Source organism: Pipistrellus kuhlii, unplaced genomic scaffold, assembly GCF_014108245.1.
Source record: "Pipistrellus kuhlii isolate mPipKuh1 unplaced genomic scaffold, mPipKuh1.p scaffold_m20_p_4, whole genome shotgun sequence".
In the NCBI taxonomy this organism is placed as follows: domain Eukaryota; kingdom Metazoa; phylum Chordata; class Mammalia; order Chiroptera; family Vespertilionidae; genus Pipistrellus; species Pipistrellus kuhlii.
This window is the reverse complement of record NW_023425540.1, coordinates 82,912,057-82,927,001: the sequence shown is the minus strand read 5'-3', so window position 1 is coordinate 82,927,001 and position 14,945 is coordinate 82,912,057. Positions and strand designations below refer to the sequence as shown.

The following is a 14,945-nucleotide window of genomic DNA, read 5'->3' as shown; positions in this document are numbered from 1 at the left end:
ATGTGAGATATACATCTATTGGTTATATCCTGCATGCGCCCTGATCAGGGCTGGGGATTGAGCCTGCAACTGACATATGGGCCCTTGTCTGGGAATTGAATCCGAGAACCTTCAGTTTCTGAGCTGACCCTCCATCCACTGAGTTATTCTGCCTGGGTCATATTTGTGATATCTTTTGCTATGTAGAAATGTAAAAATTTTATGCAATTAATTCTATGAACCTTTAAAATTTTGATTTTAGAGTATCCTGTCCTGAGATTCTTTTGTATTTTTCTCTATTATTTTAACACTTTATTATTATTATTATTTTTATTTTTAAATATGTATTTTATTGATTTTTTACAGAGAGGAAGGGAGAGGGATAGAGAACTAGAAATGTTGATGAGAGAGAAACACCGACCAGCTGCCTCTTGCACACCCCCTACCTGGAATGTGCCCGCAACCAATGTACATGCCCTTGACCGGACTCGAACCTGGGACCTTTCAGTCCACAGACCAACGCTCTACCACTGAGCCAACTAGTTTCAGCTACTTTATTATTTTTTGATGTAGATCTGCCTGGAATTTAGATCTGTCTGTGCTTTGAGATAGAAGTTTACTCTTATTTTCTTTCAGCCCTATAGCTACTGGTGTCAGTGCTATTGATTAAATAGCCTACTCTTGCCCATTAGAATTGAGGTGCTACCATTATTATATATGACATTTTCATATTTATTTGGATATTTGGGAGTCTCTGTACTGCTCCATTAATTTGTTTATTCTTGTACTAAAGCCACACTGCAAAGGCCTTCTTGTAATTATTTTTGGAATTGTATTAAATTTATACATTAATTTGGGGATAATTGATATTTTAATTTTATTTTTTTTCATTCACAAAAGTGGCATTTATATTTATTTTGATCTTTATACTTTTTAAAGAACATATTATAGTTTTCTTCATTTAGGACTTGTATCTTTCATGTTAAAAATATGATTTACTTTAATTTTTTAATATTGTAAATATAATTCTCCTCTCACACTTTGTCTACATGAAAATGTCAACTTTTAATGCTATAGTGTTTTGAATTGTAATGTTTTTTATTCATGAGTTAGAAACATTTTTATAACTTTTTATAGATCTGTTTTTTTATGTATCATTATAATCCAAGCTTTAAAAAATTGCTATTTCAAATTCTCTATAAACATTTTTAATAGTTGCATGATTTTTCCTCACCATAACTTTTAAACCATAATTCTTCATTCTTTATCTGTAGCTCAAGGTAGTAGTATTTCTGGTTCTTGAGTCGTGGATCCTTTTAAAATATTTGTTTTAGAAAAAGTATTAATTTTAGCCGAAGCCGGTTTGGCTCAGTGGTAGAGCGTCGGTCTGCAGACTGAAAGGTCCCAGGTTCGATTCCAGTCAAGGGCATGTACATTGGTTGCAGGCACATCCCCGGTAGGGGATGTGCAAGAGGCAGCTGGTCGATGTTTCTCTCTCATCGACGTTTCTAGCTCTCTATCTCTCTCCCTGTGAAATAGAAAAAGTGTTAATTTTAGAAAGGCATAGAGGTAAGAAAGATATCACCAGTAATTCTTTTACCAAGTAGCTCTTAATTTTTTCACATATAATACACCCACAACATTTTGGAGCTAGTTAGAGGTAATGGTTGTATAGCACTTTTTAAATAAATGTTTTTATTGATTTTTAAAGGAGGGAGGAGGGGGGGGGGGGGGAGGGGAGAGAGAGAGGAGAGAGAAACATTGGTCGGTTGCCCTCCGTATGCATCTGGATCAAACCTGAAACCTGGGCATTTGCCCTAACCAGGAATCAAACCAGTGATCTTTCGATGCACACGAGGACACTCAACTAGCTGAGCCACACTGGTCAGAGCCTTTCAGATTTTTTTTTAAACTTCCTTCTTTTATTATTTAAAAAATTTTTATTATTATTTTAAAATTTCAGAGTGGAAAGGAGAGGGAGCGAGAGACAAAAACATCAATGATGAGAGAGAATCATTGATCAGCTACCTTCTGCACACCCCCACTGGGGATCGAGCCCACAACCTGGGCATGTGCCCCTGTCTGGAATTGAACCTGGGACCCTTCAGTCTGCACATGTATGTTCACTGAGCCAAACTGGTTAGGTTAGGGCTATTGCATTGTTTATCTTAAATATTTGTCTGACTTGTAGACTATAGCCTAGGATTGATTTCTGCCAGTAAAATTCATGGTTTAAAGGGTGTGAACTATTTAGCAAGGCTAGTCGATAATTGTACTGTCTTAAATCTGATTTTCATGGGTCCATTCCAGGTGACATTGGAGCTTCCACTGTGGATAATCTAGTTCATTTTCATGCTTATACTTAGTTTTTCCCAAAAGGTTCCAGTAAAGCTGTAATGTAGGAAAAGGATTAATTTGAAATATACCCTTCTGTCACAAGATTCATGAGATGCAGTTTGTAAAAATGCAGCATTTATTACTGATCCTGTCTGTTCTAAAAAAAGGCAGATTGCCATAATAAAAAGCACAGTATCCTTCAGAATCTCATTACAGACTAATGTGGCAGATTTAGTAGTCTTAAAATATAGGACAACACTCAGGAAAACCAGTGCTTGCAGAATTTTATCAGTGGACTAGTTAAGCTCGTGCCGTGTCCAGCTGTGCTGGTGGATACTTTTATATTCAGCAGGAGGGCGTTATTTCGGTTTTTTGTTTGTTAATTCCTTCACTCCTTCATCAAACCTTTACTGAGACCTTGAGGGGAGTTTCTTTTTTTTTTTTTTAAACAACTTTATTGAAGTCTGATTTGCATACCATAAAAATCTGCACTTTGTAAGTGTACGATGCAGTGATTTTTTTAAAATAGTAAGCTTATAGAATTGTGTAACCATTCCCACAATCCAGTTTTAGAACAACATTCTCATCATCCCCAAAGTTCCTGATGCCAGCTTATCCTTGATTTCATTCCTAGCCATGGGCAATTACTAATGGACTCAGTTTCTATATATCTACCTTTCCTCAACATTTCGTGGAATCATAGGATCTGTGCTTCTGACATCTTTCCCTTAGCATAGTATGTTCAAGGTTCATCCATGTTATGGCATGTGTCAGTACTTTATTCCTTTTGTTGCCAATAGTATTCCATTGTGTTGATACACCACCTTTTATTTATCCATTCCTCTGGGAAACAGCTGTATGCCCTAAAAACTTAAAGTGATTTCCTTGCTTTGGTGCTTTTGGAAAATATTAAAACATTCACTGTTGATTCAAATGCCCCACTTAATTAAAAAACATGCCCCAATTCATTAATGTCTGTATAATAAATGCCACGGAGGCAGCCAACCCCCCACAGTAATGCCAGAGAGCGTTCTTGGAAATAGAAGTGTCTAAGATGAGGAGAGAGAGCTCCACAAAGTGCGTGCCCCTTTCATTGTGAGGAATTACCGTGTAATTGAAAAGATATGAGAAGAAGCCCTGGCCAGCTTACTTCGTGGTTGGAGCGTTGGCCCACGGAAGGGTTGCAGGTTCAATTTCCTAGTCAAGGGCACATACTTTGGTTGTGTTTCAATCTGATCACATTGGGGCGCATGTGGGAGGCAACCAGTTGAGATATCTCTCTCTCTCTCTCTCTCTCTCTCTCTCTCTCTCTCTCTCTCTCTCTCTCTTTCTCTCTCTCTCTCTCTCTCTCTTCTCCCCTTCCTCCCTTTTACTCTGTCTGAAAACCAATAGGAAAAATACCTTCTAGTGAGGATTAAAAAAAAAAAAAGGTGAGAAGAAATGAAAAACCTTAAGCTGACATGGTTATAAATCAGCACCTATAGCGTGCTCACCACAGGCTAAAGGGCTGTAGATTCATGAGGTTGGACATGTGTGTTCTCCTTGATTCACTAGTCTTAATTGACCTGGATTTGTAACCCAAATCCAGGTCAATTAAGATCTACCTAGGGGAGAAGTCACTTTGGCCACATTTACCACAGTAGCCAGCTTTGATCATTGGCTGGGGTGGATTAGTGATGTGTGCCACAGGCACAGAATTGAGAGGAAATGTTGGTACTTGTTGACTCTGTGCTAGTGTTTTCTGGTATAGACAGATGACCTGAGTAAAGGTTGGGTTTATGAGGGAGAGGACTTTTGTCATAGGAATAAAGCATGTTTGTCTTGGTGCTATGGGATGTAGCAGAAACTAGATGGGGTCAGCATGGGGGTGGGGAGGGGTGGAATACAGATGGCGCTGCTAATTACATACTTTATGTATGCTGTCTCTTAAATGTCTTTAAGTCTCAGTTCCTTTATGTGTAAAATGGAGATGATAATACCTATATCATAATGTTGATGAGAGGAGCTAATGAATCCATGGTATGAAAATATTTTACCACCCACAGAACTAGAAACTCTTGGAGTGTTATTATTACAGGTGTGTGGGTAGGCGGAGCAGGAAATGCCTGCAGTTAGGCAAGGTTGGAAAGGATGTGGTGGCCTCAGGGCCTTTGCATGGGGCCCCTCTGCCCAGCCTGCTGCCTCTTGCCACATCCAGGTTTTAACTCAGAAGTTACCTCCATTAAGGCCACATCATTTAAGCTGGTTCTTGCCCTCTCTCCAGTTACCACCTCATCCTGTTTTATTTTCTTCAAAGTTTTCATCAACTAAAATGGTTTGGTTAGCCTACTTGTTTGTGTGTCTTCCCTGTTAGAACTGTGCAGACGTGGTGAGGCAGAGACCTTGTGTGTCTCACTGTGTATCATCAGAGCCTAGAATGGTGCCTGGCACATGGAAAGTCAGGGTTTCTTAATGTTTGTTGCACAAGCGAATGGAAGGGTATCTGAAGTCCACAGACCCAACTGGGCTGAGGGCCAAGGAGTGCTGGGAGGATTAAGAATAGAGTGTAGTTGCTTAGACCTCATCTCTTTGCAAACATGGTCTTGAATCTTCCATTTCTTTGGTTATTGAGAAATGAATTCAATTAAGTCCACAGTAATTACAACTTTTTTTTTTTTTGTAGAAAAGCAAGCAGAGTAATTGTAACTTAATTGAAAATTCCACTAACTCTGAATCTGATTTCAAATGTAACCTCTTACAACAAAATAAAGAACAAGAATCAGAATTCATATTATTTCTTTATTGTATGTAACAGGCCATGAAATGACACAATGTTTCCAATTTGTCAGGCTGGTGAATTCAATCTCTTAAAAGATAACCATGTTCCTTAAACTACCTGTGATATGAATTTGAGTTGAAATGTGTAAATTGGATACAATTAACTCCCACCGCTCCCCACAACAAATGGATTTGCTCTGAAATTGGCTTTTTTCTCTCTCCTGCTGCCTGGCACCAATTCCATGTTCCCTTGTTTCTTGTGAATTGTTACTATGCTTCCACCAGTCTAATGACTATGGTTAGACTGTGTGGGCTTCCCTGAGTTATGTGAAATAAACAGACATGGGGAGGGGTGCGTGGAGCGGCCCAAGGCAATTACCTGCCTGTAAACCCAGGCGTCTCATGGGTTCCTTCACACCTGGTGACGTACTGGCTCCCGGGCGATGCGGGGCCACTCTGGTGGTTTCTCCGCTTCACAGTGGACTGATGAATCATTGGTTCTCTCACAGGGTGACCTGTCTGTGTGCCCAGTTTGAGGCCGTCCTGCAGCATGGCTTGAAGAGGAGTCGCGGATTAGCACTAACAGCAGCTGCGATCAAACAGGCAGCCGGCTTCTCCAGCAAAACGGAAACAGGTACTGCTCGGCCTCAGGTGGTGGCCCAGAGGATGCTGTCTTTCCTCTCTCCGTTTATTTTTATTTAATAGCGAGCAAGGCAGTCAATGTGTGGGACTGATGCGGGGGTGAGGTGGGGCAGGGCAGGGTGGTGCAGAAATTACAGGTAAGGATGTCTGACTTTCGGTCATGGTGTTTAATTTAAGTGAAGTCATCCTTGGTGAGGAATCCCTAGAGCCACGTGTTGCAGTCTTTAAGGGCTCGGACGCCTGCAGCGGAGCTGCTTATTTCACAGCGTGGTGAGGCAGTTGCTGGGAAATTAATAATCTGTTTTAATATGATGCATGGGGATAGCATGATGTTTCATAATTAAATCTGTCTTTAATAACAGCAAGAGACCACACAGGTCTCTGAGCGGATACGTTCTGCTGCCATCCGCTTTAAAGTTCCAAAGCATTTCCCAAGCGCCATGTGCCTGTCTGTCTGAATGACAGAGGTAATGCTAATGATAATAATAACTGCTAACACTTGCAGGTATTTACCTAGTGCAAGCCTGGCACTTTGTCCGTCTTCTGTATAAATGAACTTGTTTAGTTCTGACAACAGCCCTGCGAGTAGTAGGCACCTTTATTTTCTCCACTGCACAGATGAGGACACCACCAAGAGTGATTTGCTTTGGGCCTGAACCTTACAAGGGATCCCATCATGTGAAAACCATCCCATACTGTTGTTCCAAACAAGATTTAAAATATTTAGACAGTTACTTGTTAGTTGGTTTCTAACTAACCAATTCAGTGAATTGGTTATGGTTATCCAGTTACAAATGTTGCAGCCATGCAGTCACCTGGGCATTATTTAAAAGTATTTACTGTTAAATGTGATACCCACCAAGAATGAAATAGAACTTTATGAAAACTGTGCAGTTGTGTGCATGTGTGTTTTAAGTTCCTTTTAACGTTGAATATTGTCATTGAATGAAATGGGTCAATGGATTGAAGATGAGGTGTTAAATTCAACCATTAGAATCACTTTTGGTATACCAAAACATGACAAATTATGAATAAAACAAATACACATAAAAAACAACAACACCCCCCTCAAAAAACTGTCCTATGTTCCCCACCACACACCCCATTTTAAAGAGCACGCTCTTTTAGACTCTGCTTGTGGTTGTTACCTACAATTCTCAAATCTTTCTTGTTGTGATATTAGTGTAAAATGTGTTATTTTTGGCTAGGTTTCCTCTTCATAGCTAAAAATCACCTCACTGTGTTTGGTGAAGTTGTTGGTGGAAATTCTCTGCTGACTGAGCCTTTTGCCCTTCTTTCTTTCTCTTTTGTGTTGGCATGTCTCCCTTTTCTTTTTTGCCCTTCAACAAACTTTGATTCCTGTTCATCTCACCGGTTGCTCATCTTCTCAAAGTATTGTGATTCCTGTTGGGGTCAGAGGAAGCTGCCAGAGGGATTCCTGTCACTGCTGATTTTTCTCCTGTGCTCCTGGGTTCCTCCTTTAAAATTAAGTCATGGACGTGCGGGGCTGGTCCAGAGAGACGTCAGCCTCACTGCTTTCACCTCAGATGTCAGTCCTGTTGTCTCATGTCCAGGATGCTTCCCTGGGCCCATGTATGGGAGTGGCTGAGGGCTCTGGGCTGGCTGAGAAGCTGTTCAAGGACATTGCTTTTCCCACAATCCCCTCGTTTCCATTGTCTGAGGGGCCACTACCTTTCATGATCATGGTGTCTCCCCCACCAGGTAAGTATGAGGGGGAGCTACCGTAATGGCACTGGCGAGGCTCAGGCTCTGCTTCCATCCAGTCAGTGGCAGCTGCTGGCCATGGCAGAGGCAGCCTTGGCTTTGGAGTCAGACTGTGAGGCTAAGTCTGGTAGGGCCATAGTTTTCATTGTTTTCACTTGTAAAGGAGAGTAGTCTCATCTATTTGGGGCCTTGTCAGGAGGATTCAGTGAGAATCTCATGTGAAGATCTGCTTCCATTCATAACCTAATGTTGAACCAATTGCCATCTTTCTGCAACGCTCTTACCTTTAACCTCTTCCTGCATCTCATCTCCCTTAAGGCTCCCTGACCTTTTAGCCATGAAGAATGGCTCTTTCCATTCCAGCCAGACCAGAATTCTTGTCTTTTTGTTACTTGGTCCTGATAATCAGAGAGGTGCCAAAACATTTGCATTTGCAAGGCATTTCCAGCACATGTTCTTGCTATTTTCCTGTATTTTAAGCATGATTTCTGTACCTGCCGGTACACCCCAAGGAGGCGGATGAACGGGTCTCTGGCTCTGTTCTCCTCTGAGGAAGAGGTGCTGGCCTGCCTCTTAGACTCTTAGAAGCAGGAAAGACCAAACTGGGTTAGCGCTTGAGTGGCTGCCCGGGGCTTTTGCTGTCACTGTCAGCAGTGTTAATGAACCGTTCACCGGTGCAGAATAGTCCTTGGCTGATGAAAACCTCTTTCCTGCTGTTGAACGTGTGATTAAAAGCCTCGCGAGAGAAGGGAGCCGTGGGCTTTCAACTAAGCGCTGGGAAAGATCAGATCAGTGGCTCCTTGAGGCTGTTAGAGCCACTGGAATGACCTTTCAGGCAGAGTGAAGCAAATGAGATCTGGTGGAAATGAGCATCGTTCTGTTCCTTCGCCCCTGCTGCCTGCTGGCTAGGCCCTTTATGTGGCTTAGCAGCTTATATCAGACTCTGCAGTCAGGCGACAGAGTTGAAATCTCTGTTCAGTGACTTGTCACACGTGAGGTCTCTGGAACCCCCTCCCCCATGTTTCCTCATGTGCAAAATGAGGTTAATAACAGACTGCCTTGCAGGTGACCCCCTGGGAAAGTGCCTGCAAAGCCCAGGCCTTGGTACAGAGCTGCTGGAGCTGGTGCTTGATGGGAACTTGGCAATTACTTTCCAGAGTAGATGACGGTGCCCTTATTTCCCAGAGGATGACAATGAGGCTCAAATAAGTTAATAAGCTGTCCAAGTTACCTACCAAGCTGGTAAATGGCAGAGCTGAGGATTCCAACCCAGGTCAGATTGATGTCAAGCTCTTGGCTCTTCCCAGCTGCCCCCTCCTCTGGTATTGGGCCTGATGCCCACTGTTGCTCCTCTGCAGACCACTCTAGCTCTCTTAACTGAGTTGAAAGTAACAGGAGAGAATAATAAGGGTGAATTAATCCACAAGGCTATTGCATTAGCTCTGTTTACAAACGGGCGACATTACCTTTGAAGAGAGAAAAGCTGAAAAAGTAATGGCCTACTAAAATGATGTTGAAAATCACAGTACTGTAGATTGTGCTGTGACTGCATTTGGTCATCTGGGGTTACGGTGTGTGTGGGACTGAGTTTGGAAACTGGTGCCCTGTACAGTATACGTAAAAAAAAAAAAAAAATTAAAGTTGCCAACGTTTAAAAAATAGGAGATATTATGCTGAAATATGAATTTATGACTTTTCTTAAACTTGAAGATCTGTGACTCTGGACACACATGTGCTACTGATTTTGATTGGAGCCTAATACTCCTGCCCTCCATAGGTTGGGAAAAAGTACTCTAGTTTACCATGGTCTCCATCTCCCCTGATTGCCCTTGACACTTGAGATAAGAGTGTTGGTTGACATTTATTGTTGAACTTTTGTTCCTATTTCCATTGTTCCTATCTAAAATTCAGTAGTTTTTGAGTTTAAACATCTCTCAGATATAAGTCTTTGAAGTCAGTTTCCACAAATGTTTTTGTCTTCGTTGTCTAGTTTTAAAGTTGCTTTTTGGGAGGGGATTTGTTAATCTCACTTGGCTATAGCCAGAAATCCCTTATTTTTTGTTATTGTCTGGATTTTGAATATATTGTTGTCTTTGTAAATGCCTGGTATTTTCGACCAAATACAGATGTTGGGTATGAAGGATTGTAGAGTGATTTTGAAGCTTGAGGTGGTGTTATCTTTCTTCAGAAAGGATTTGCTGTTTCTTCTCAGGCAGGTAGAGTAGAGGGAAATCAGTTTAATTCAGTCAAGGATCGGGCCAGTTCACACCTGGGCTTCCGCATTTGTGAGGGCTCCTGTATTTCTGCTTCTGCCTTATTTCCAGGATATAGTTCTTTGGGCTTTTCAGTTTGTTCAGAGCTTCCATACAAAATTTCCACACCCTGGGTGGCTTAAAAAACAGGGAGAAATTTATGCTCTCGCAGCTCCGGAGGCTAGGAGTTCAAAGTGTAGGTGTCAGCAGGGTTGGTTCCTCCTGGATGCACGTGTTCTCAGCTTCTGGTGGTTGTCAGCAGTCCTTGGCGCCAGCAGTCCCTGGTGTTCTTCGTTTGTAGCTGTATCACTCCAGTGTCTGCCTCTGCCTTCACATGACCTTTCCTCTGTGCCTGTCTCTCTGTGTCCTGCCCTCACCTCAGAAGAACACGAGTCAGATTGCATTTAGTTCCCACCCCACTCCAGTAGGACCACATTGTAACGAATTATATCTGCCTAGAGTCTTTTTTCAAATCAAGTCACATTCTGGGGTTCCAGGTGGACATGAATTTTTGGGGGACACAATTTAGTCCGGTGCACAGCTGCATCCTTGAGGTGATTACCAGTGCTCTTTCTCCTCAACCTGCCCGAAACCTAATTTTCCTCTTAGCCCCTGTGGGAATATTGAAAGCTCAGCTTCCCTCTTCATGTGGGGAGCTCTATAGGGAAAAGCCTCGAGGGCAAAATAAGGCTCTAAATGTAGGTCTCATGTCTATGGACTTCTCTTCCCTCCTAGAAAAATGTTGTCTGGCTTTTTAAGTTGCTCTTTGTGTCTAATCCAGGCTAACCTTCCGTAGCTGAAAGATGTGCCACCTTGTGTGTGACCATCTCCAGTTCCTGTTCTACAAATCAGGCACCACGTTTTCCTTCGGAGAGAAACTGTAGCTTGGGAAAGGGTTTGCAGGCAGTTTCCTTCAGTTTTGTGATGATTTCCATCAGTGCCTGCAGATGTCTCCCATTTCCTGGTTTGTTGTCTGCTAGGTGTTTTGTTTTATTGGTTTTGGTTTTGGCTTAGCATTCAGATTTCTTTCTCTCCCTGACTTGGAGAGTTTTGTCCTAAGCATCCCTCACTTAGGAAATGTTGGTAAGGCAGACGTGATTATAAGCAGATAGGTCATCAACTCAGCTTTGTCTTGTCGAGTGTTTGGTGGCCGGGGAAGCAGCGTCCATCCCAGACAGAGATCCCTGGAGCAGATTGCCCAGCTAATTGGTTGCGAAGGACCCAGAGAAGTTTGGGATTAGGTCACCTTTAGGATTCAAGCCCCAGTAGTGAGAGTCTGCCCTGTCAGCGTGCGAGCTGTTTCCCTGTACTTTTGGACGAGTGACTGGATTTGTCCATACAAGTGGTTGATTTGGTGATGGTGAGAGGGGGATCTGCATTTTCAGAGTCTGGTCCTGCAGTTTGTTTAAATGTCCCCTTCCAGTTAGTATGAATAATTACAGCAGACACTGGTTGTTCCCCACCCAGCAGTTCTGTCTCTTCTGTCTTGCTCATGGAACTCTGATTTTGTAAAGATGCTGGGTGGCCAAGAGCTTCAGTGAAAGCTAGCCCCAGGGCAGTGAATCTGGGTCAGAGCAGCCCAGCCATCAGAATTATCCTGCCGGTAGCTGGTTTAGGAAAAGGCAGGAGACACAGTTCTGACCAAAGAGAAGGAGGAAGTCTGCTGAGGAACTTCTAAGATGGATTCTTACTATTCAAACAAGTCACAAAAGAAGGCTTATTTTATGGCCTTGGGTTGTTGCCTGAGACAGAGATGCTAGGAGCTGTGGCAATGATCTTGCCACCTTGCTGGGAACAGATCTGAGGACAAAGCCAGTACAGCAAGGAAGGCAACCCAGGGAGGTGGGGTGTACCTGGGTCTTTCCTAACATGATTGGAGCTGCCCTACTTCCGGACTTAAAGTGATGCAAAATAATACATTTCCTAAGGTTTTAAGCCATTTTGAGTTCAGCCTTTTACTTGTATCCCAAAACATACTAATTTAAACTATAGAGAAAAGTAAGACAACTTAAAAAAAAAAAAAGTCAAGTGCCCAGGCCCACAGTGGGAGGATAAATGTGATTAGCATATCAGTCTTGGAAATGACACCTGGATGTTTTCTGCTCTTTCTGATTAATGGGCTGAACACAGAGGGGCTTTCTTAGAGTTTGCTGGATACTCATATCGAGCAGCTCCTGTGACCCAGAGGATTTGTTAGAGTCTTCATGTTCATTATGCCATTTTATTCCTGAAATGACTGTACATGGTGAATGATAGTGCCCCCATTTGACAGATGAAGCAAACAAAGTTAAAAGGAATGAAATAAATGCCTTCATGTTTTAGAGCTAATATGTGACAGAGCTGGGATTTCTACTCAGATCTTTATGATTGTGATTCCTAAGCTTCCACTTTTATTTAATAACTAGAGGCCCAGTGCACAGATTCATGCACTGGTAGGGTCACTTGGCCTGGCCTGCAGGAGGAGTTTCCGAGGGAGAGGCTCACACCACGCAACTGCGCTAGCCAGCTGTGAGCCCAGTGTCTGGCACCCGTTGGTCAACTGAGCAGTGCTCCCGCTGTGGGAGTGCACTGACCATCAGGGGGCAGCTCCTTCATTGGTCATCTTCCCCCTGGTGGTCAATGTACATCATAGCTACCATCCAGTCGTCCTGTTGCATAGGCTTTTATGTATATAGACTAGAGGACTAGTGCACAAAATTCATGTATGGGTAGGGTCGCTAGCTGCTGCCGGCAGTTGGCTGGGGCAGGGCTGGCTGCGGGGGAGGGCGTGGGCTGTTGGCCGGCTGGCTCTGCCCCCTGGTCAAGCTCCCGGTTGAACTCCTGGTCGAGGGGACAATTTGCATATTAGGCTTGTATTATATAGGATAAGGGCACATTATTTCCAGAAAAAGGATTCTCTGAAAGATCAGAATTCCCCCTATTTGAATTTATGAGTAAGCATCAAATTTTGAATGAGCTATGATCACTCAGAGCAGAGGTCAGCAAACTATATCCCCCCACCTAGTTTTGTAAAGAAAGTTTTATTGGAACAGAGCCACTTGCATTTATGTACCTACTGATTATGGCTGCTGGCTGCTGTTAGGCTGAGTTGTGTCTGAGATCATCTGGCCAAACCTGTTTTTTTGTTTGTTTTTAAAAAAATATATATATTTTATTGATTTTTTACAGAGAGGAAGGTTAAGGGAGAGTCAGAAACATCTATGAGACAGAAACATCAATCAGCTGTTTTCTGCACACCCCCCACTGGGGATATGCCCGCAACCAAGGTACATGCCCTCTACTGGAATCGAACCTGGGACCCTTGAGTCCACAGGCCAACACTCTATCCACTGAGCCAAACCGGTTAGGGTCAAACCTATTTTTTTGACTGTCTCCCTTGATGGTTAAGGTCTGGACCATCCTTGCTCATCCAGTGTATTGCAAGGTTGCTGGTAACTAAAAAACTATGTTCAGAATAATGACTCAAGGATCCAGACTTCAGGCCATGCTGTTCATTCTCTTGGGCAGTCGAGCCCCACTGTCTGCTTTCTGGATATCTTCACAGTCCATTGAAAAGCAGGTGATATTAACATACCACATCTATAAAATTAGAAAACCAACTTCCTTGATCGTCAGTGGGGATTTTTGAAAATGGTTGATTGCATTTCACTCAAAGCAGAATTTACATTTTGCTTCATTGGTTCACCTTGGGTAACAATTTCATTTCTGTAGAGAGTTAATTTTGGAGGAAGCTGCATGTGCCAGGAGAACCCTGGGCTCCTCCTTTTGATGGAGGGGAAGTCAACTTCCCACCCTCCCGTCCCTACAATGTTTTCAGTTCTCTCTTTGTGTTTCTCTGTTGTATTTGTGAACTTGCAAATCAGCTACTTCTGGTGAAAGAGCCCTTGGAAGGATGTCTGTGGAAGGTGCTGAGAAAATACTAAGTTCTGTCCAGGGGTGTGATGAACATGTTAAACAGTTTTTAGGGAACTGCTAGACTTGGGGAGTGAGCCAGAAGCCAGAGCACTGTCCCCCGGCTTCTGTGTTGACCTGGGAGGTGATAGATTATGGGGGTGTCCACAGGGTCTGGAAAGATCCTTGGTAGCTGGGAAGCCTGAGGGCTTGGGCCAGTGGCTATTTACTAAGGGGCATGAAACTGTCCCAACCAACTTATTAGGATCTGTTATTGCTGGACTGCTGCCACTTGGCTGAAGGTGACCTTTGGCTATTTCAAAGGTGTTTGATCCTGGTGTGTTGTAAATTGAGACCCAGATTTGGCTTCATAATTGTCAGTTTTCAGTCCATAATTATCCAGCTTTGTTGGTTCCATGGGTCTTTTACTTTGCTCCTGACAACGTGAAATGGCTTTTCAGCATAGGATGGGGTACTACGCCCTAGTGGGTAACAAGATACTTTAAAAGTCCTGCTTCTTTGGTGCTAGAGAAGATCCCTGCTTTTTTATAAAGAAGCTGCTGAAGATTCTCGTATAATGTGGGTGAATGCCAAGTGGGTTATCCTGAGGTATTAGAGTTAGGGACTCAGACCTCAGATGCTCACAGGGCCAGACAGATGGCAGAATGAGTGAGCCAGGCCTGTGACAGGCACCTGGGGGGAGAGGAAACTGGTAGAGCAGTCTGAGAAAATAGTCTTGTCTGGTGGTTCAGGAAGAAGGGAGGGTAGATTTGGATGACCAGCTAGCAGTCTGCCACGGTAGGAGGTTTTGCCCTTCTGTGCAGAGTGGCCAGACAGCCTCTTTCTGGGGACATTTGAATAGAGACCTAAGGAAAAGAGGGAAGAAACCATATTGTTATTGGGAGAGGAATTCCAGGTGGTTCACCAGTTCAAAAGCATGTACCAGCCTGATGCTCTCAAATTTATTTATTATCTTTCCTTCCTTTGTGGACTCTCTTTCCCAAGCTCTCTTCCCATTGCCTTTCATTTTGGTTTGGCCTGTAGGAGGTGATGATGAGTTTAGAAGGTGGGACAAAGAGGGAAGCTAGACTATTTCTTCCTCTCACCTCTGCCTTAGGTGGCATCTCCAGCAGTGTCTGTGCTTCCTCCATGGTCCGTGGAGATCCCACGTGACCTGCTGTTTAGGTCTCCTCTCCTCCCTTTTCTTCCCAGGTGCCTCTGCCATAGTCCAGCTGTTGCCTGACAACCCTACTTGGTAACACTACCTCTTTCTTTTGTTCCTCTGGCTTAGGGATGGGTTGGCTTTCTACATTGTTGGTCTTTAGGTGGCCTCATTATCTCCTATTTGGTGGGCAGGCATGT

At 43.3% G+C, this 14,945-nt stretch overlaps 1 protein-coding gene across 7 annotated transcripts in view; it reads left to right on the top strand.

The window, feature by feature from the left end:
• The window catches only part of SNX29 (sorting nexin 29), a 413,174-nt gene that overhangs the window by 38,918 nt on the left and 359,311 nt on the right, over positions 1-14,945 (top strand). For 6 of the 7 annotated variants that reach the window (XM_036411104.2, XM_036411105.2, XM_045571684.1 and 3 more), the window contains one exon: positions 5,583-5,707. The exons of the other annotated variant lie outside the window; for it this stretch is intronic. In XM_036411104.2, coding sequence (XP_036266997.1) covers positions 5,583-5,707 — 125 coding nt within the window. The remainder of the gene's footprint in view (positions 1-5,582; positions 5,708-14,945) is intronic. 7 annotated transcript variants of the gene reach the window in all.